Source organism: Ovis aries, chromosome 5, assembly GCF_016772045.2.
Source record: "Ovis aries strain OAR_USU_Benz2616 breed Rambouillet chromosome 5, ARS-UI_Ramb_v3.0, whole genome shotgun sequence".
In the NCBI taxonomy this organism is placed as follows: domain Eukaryota; kingdom Metazoa; phylum Chordata; class Mammalia; order Artiodactyla; family Bovidae; genus Ovis; species Ovis aries.
The window spans coordinates 39,750,499-39,756,110 of NC_056058.1; the positions used below are offsets into that span (position 1 = coordinate 39,750,499).

General features: G+C 36.6%; 1 protein-coding gene across 1 annotated transcript; it reads left to right on the forward strand.

Moving 5' to 3' along the window:
- Positions 1-1,989: 1,989 nt before the first annotated feature.
- Positions 1,990-2,940, forward strand: LOC101111094 (olfactory receptor 2T4-like). Its single transcript, XM_004008750.2, has one exon. The coding sequence runs from the start codon at positions 1,990-1,992 to the stop codon at positions 2,938-2,940; it is 951 nt and encodes a 316-aa protein (XP_004008799.1).
- The last annotated feature ends 2,672 nt before the right edge of the window (positions 2,941-5,612 follow it).

The window sequence follows — 5,612 nt, forward strand, 5'->3', positions numbered from 1 at the left end:
ATTATCCTACCACTACTAGCAATAATTTCCCAATTTAAATATGCACAAAACAGTTTACATGAAGTTCAAGGAATTAGATTAGATAATTTGAGAATGAATAAGGGACAAAGTTGCTATACAGACAGAGAAGGAAACACTGTCTGGTGTCTTGGGTGGGTTGTTAGTGTGGTTTAATAACAGTGACCTCCCCATTTACCAAAGTGCAGCAGAGATTTGTTCAGAGCCCAGCAAGTACCCTCCTTGGTCTCCCTCCATCTGCTTAGCAAATAGATTCAAGGTCTTCACGTGTATTGACCACTTCTCCAGTCCTTGAATTCCTTTAATCACAAATATAAACTTGATCAGTATGCATTGTTTTGAAATTTATTTAACGGTATTTCAGTTTTGCTCAGAACCAGATTTCTTCTGCCACTGAAGGTAGAACTTAACAGAAAAGTTACATTTTTGACGAAATGCATCCTAGGTTTGCTAGACATTTATATCGATATCAAGAAATCAAGAAATCTTTTGTAGTGTTATCTACTTCTTTAGTACTCTGGAACTCAGAACTGATAATAAGTTTAATATTATAATTAGCCTTGGGAATTATTACAAAGTATATCTGAAACTTGAAAATGATTCTTGAAATATCCCTGCATCATAACACGCTCTAAACTCTTCTCAGAAAGAGGAACCAATATTTCATTCTTATTGGCAATAGCTTTTGAAATTTAACATTTTACATGTCTGAAATTGAGAAGTTTAAAGATTTAATCTTTATAAGAGAAAAATGTAGAGTAAGAAGCTATTCCTTATTCCCTAAGAAAGATCAGATTATATTTTTTGTCTCTTTTTCCTTTTGTTTATTGTGTAGCTATTTTAAAATTATACTTTAAATCACATTTATATAATATTTCCCCTGAATAGATGAATATGATTTCCTTAAACCTAATCAAGTTTAATTTGCCTTTGGTTCATGTTCAATGACTAGTACAAGGCTGGCTATAAGCAGCAAGATAGAAGAGGAAACAATGAATTAGTGTAAGAAATATCACAGTGTTGTTCAGTTTCTTTCTTCATCTCAGTTTCCAAGAATAATTAATTGATGTGTATGAAAGCAGATAACATTTGGGAAAATAACCAAAATTTTGTCTGATAGATGGCAGTAACCCTTTAAAGCAGATGAATTTTCAACTTGGAAACACATGTACCAGACAGAAATAAAATGGATTTCTACATAAAGCTCTGCTTAAACAGGATAACATTTTTTAAACCTATTATATATTTATCCATATTTATTTATATTTATATAGACAGCACACACCACATAGATATATTTGTTTAAAATTTAAATATATACATAATTATATGTATATGTACACTCCACATAACCACAGTGCCTCACAGTATCACCCAGTCCTATAGACAAAAGAGATTCAAATGCTTTGTATAGATTGTCTTTAAATTATATTTCAGTAACTTTTAAAATCTTTCTTACATGTAATACACCTCCAAGAGTTTTAAAACTCCCAGTTGGATCCTTAAACTGGGATAATAAAATTCCAAGTTCTATAAAAAGCATTTTAGAAGAGTGTGATATCTTTTTCTAAAAAAAGTAATTTACTTTTTGTGTTTGTATAGGCCAGACACTACATAAATTTCCATTCTTCTCCACAAAGGACATTACATCATCAGATGTCATAAACTTCAAATGCAGCACCATAGCTATAAGTTAGGATTTTTTTAGACCAACAGTTGTGAATTACTAGTTTTCTAGTAATCTGTAGAATTATAGATACTTTTAAAACTCCATATCTACAGAGTCATAGAATTTCCTCTTGTTAGCACAACTGAGTGGTACACACATACACTTACACACACACACACACACACACACACACACACACACACATATGTGCACACTCTCAGTAAACATTCATTTCAGTTGGTAGATTCCTATAAGTAATCCATTAACTTCAAAGTTCTCCTTGGTGGTCTAGGTGAAATCTCATGGACAATATCACCTGGATGACCAGCTACACTGCAAGATCAGATTTCACCCTGGTGGGAATCTTCAGTCAATCACAACACCCTGCTCTCCTTTGTGTGGTCATTTTTGTGGTTTTCCTGATGGCTTTGTCTGGAAATATCTTTCTGATCTTTTTGATATATTCTGATGCTCACCTCCACACCCCCATGTACTTTTTCATCAGTCAGTTGTCTTTCATGGACATGATGTACATTTCTGTTACTGTGCCCAAGATGCTCGTGGACCAGATCACAGGTGTGAATAAGATCTCCGTCCCTGAATGTGGGATTCAGATGTTCCTCTATGTGACACTAGCAGGTTCAGAATTTTTCCTTCTAGCCTCTATGGCCTATGATCGCTACATGGCCATTTGCCATCCTCTCCATTACCCTGTCCTCATGAACCACAAGGTGTGTCTCTTCCTGGCATCTGGCTGCTGGTTTCTGGGCTCAGTGGATGGCTTCTTGTTTACTCCCATCACCATGACCTTCCCCTTCTGCAGATCCCGGGAGATCCATCATTTCTTCTGTGAAGTTCCTGCTATATTAAAGCTTTCCTGCTCAGACACCTCCCTCTATGAGATTTTCATGTACCTGTGTTGTGTCCTCATGCTCCTCATTCCTGTGACAATCATTTCAGGCTCTTATTACTTTATTCTCCTCACCATTCACAGGATGAACTCAGCAGAGGGTCGGAAGAAGGCATTTGCGACTTGTTCCTCCCACATAACTGTGGTCATCCTCTTTTATGGGGCTGCCATATACACATATATGCTTCCCAACTCCTACCACACCCCTGAGAAGGACATGATGGTATCTGTCTTCTACACCATACTCACTCCTGTACTAAACCCTTTAATCTATAGTCTAAGGAATAAGGATGTTATAGGGGCTCTGAAGAAAATTTTGAACTTGGGAATTGTTTTTCAATAAATTATAAAGTAAGAAACTTTGTATTAATGTGTTTTACCTTCTCTTTACATTTCATAAGTTTAGATTCTTATGCCAACAGCACTGCTTAGAATTTTATACTATGATATCTCATTTTCACACCTTTTTAGAGAAGTCCTTCCTTGAACGAGAAAACTCTCCAATTTTCCAGTCCTTCTCCACTCAAAATGCAATATACAGTTATACTGTATTGATGTTATTTACTGAACCTGATAACTGCACTATGACTTTGTAGATGAATATATATATTCTCTGGAAACACATAATAACAATGTTTGAAGGGAAAATGTTACAAGATGCTATGAAATTGATTAAGTGGGAGATAATGAAACAAAAACTATAGAATATTAACAACTGGGGATTCTGAGTAGAGGATATGTGGTTTTTACTATTCTTATTCATGCTACTTTTCAATAAATAAACATTCCACATAAACAGTTAAAGTATTAATCCTCACTCCTTTATTGAATTTGTCTTCTGCTTCGTGGTATTGTAAATGGCATAATACCTAAGAAAACATGCTCATTTTAATGTGGTTAATTATTACTGAGATAATACTGTCTCTGCTCAACATTATAGGGCCTGCTTTGTTCCACATGGGTGAATTCTGAAGGCATTTAGTGGAGGTTAATTGTTCTCTGCAAGTAGTAGGTTTAGAATGCAGAATTGCATAAAGGACAGAGGGAAATATATAAATTCAAAGTGGCAGAAAGATTTAGAGAAGATTCCTCCACGGGGTGACATCTGAACCAAGTTTTGAAGTATGTAATTTATTACACAAAAAGAGGCAGGATATCAAATTTCAAACTCATTCATTTATTCAATTATTCAATGAATATTTCCTATACTATATTATAATCCAAAATAAAAGCTAAATGAGAGTAAAATCTAAATACTACATGGCTGCTGTTCCCAAGGGATCTGGATCTGTAGCTGTAGTTTCACATACAAATGGGTGCTATAAAGTATTTGCTGTGTTTTGATGTTCATGAAGAATGGGTACAGCTCATAAAGAGATATCAGTTCTATCTGTGACATGTAAGTTGGGTAAAATAAAATGTTGAGAGCAGCCCCTGGAATTCAGTGTTGAATGGTGACCAGACGTTAACTTCAGATGAGTATAAACAACTGGAAGAGAGGGAGGGGATTGTTCAAGGACACAGAAAAAGAAGAGCACAAAGGTCAGACAGTTTACCAAGCAGGAGAGGAAAGTGTTCCAATGGCTCCTCCTTTCCTGCCTTACTTTATAGACTAATTTCTTGACCTTCTGTGATCCAGAGTTTTACAAACATCAACCAAACAATGAGATTATTTTTTGTGAAATGTTAAATCCATGGAAATCAACTGGGAAGTTTAACATTGAGATGGGGAGATGAGGTGAGTGAGAATGAGAACTGAATGGTGTTTTGTTACTATTATTCAGCTGCTAAGTCATGTCTGATTCTTTTTGACCTCATGGACTGCAGCACCGCAGGATTCCCTGTCCTTCACTATCTCCTGGAGTGTATTCAAACTCAAATCCATTGAGTTGGTGATGCTATCCAAGCATCTCATCCTGTCACTCCCTTTTCCTCTTGCCCTCAGTCTTTCCCAGAATCAAGGTCTTTCCCAATGAGTCAGCTCTTTGCACCAGGTGGCCAAAGTATTGGAGCTTCAGCTTCAGCATCAGTCTCTCCAATGAATATTCAGAGTTTATTTCCTTTAGGATTCTCTGGTTTGATATCCTTACAATCCAAGGGACTCTCAAGAATCTTCTCAAGTGCCACAGTTTGAAAATATCAATTTGGGGGGCTCAGCCTTCTTTATGATCCAATTCATATCCATGGGCTTCCCTGATAGCTCAGTTGGTAAAGAATCTGCCTGCAATGCAGAAGACACTGGTTCAGTTCCTGGGTCGGGAAGATCCTCTGGAGAAAGGTAGGCTACCCACTCCAGTGTTCTTGGATTTCCCTTGTGGCTCAGCTGGTAAAAAATGCAGGAGACCTCGGTTTGACCCCTGGGTTGGGAAGATCCCCTGGAGAAGGGAAAGGCTACACACTCTAGTATTCTGGCCTGGAGAATTCCAGAGACTGTATAGTCCATGGAGTCACAAAAAGTCAGACACAATTGATCAACTTTCATTTTCACTTTTCTCATATCCATACATGACTACTAGAAAACCATAGCTTTCACCATATGAACTTTGTTGGCAAAGTGATGTCTCTGCTATTTAATACACTGTCTGAGTTTGTCATAGCTTTTCTTCCAAGGAGCAAACATCTTTTAATTTCATGGTTGCAGTCACCATCCATAGTGATTTTGGAGCAAAAGAAAATAAAATGGGTCACCGTTTTCACTTTTTCTCTTGTTATTTGCCATGAAGTGATGGGAAAAGATGCCATGAACTTAGTTTCTTGAGTAGTGAGTTTTAAACTAGCTTTTTCACTCTCCTCTTTCACCTTCATCAAGAGGCACTTTAATTCCTCTTCACGTTCTGCCATTAAGATAGTATCATCTGCATGCCTGAGGTGGTTGATATTTTTCCCGGAAATTGTGGTTCTAATTTGTAACTCATTCAACCTGACATTTTGCATAATGTACTCTGCATACAAATTAAATAAGCAGGGTTAAATTATACAGTCTTGACATACTCCTTTCCTAATTTTGAACCAGTT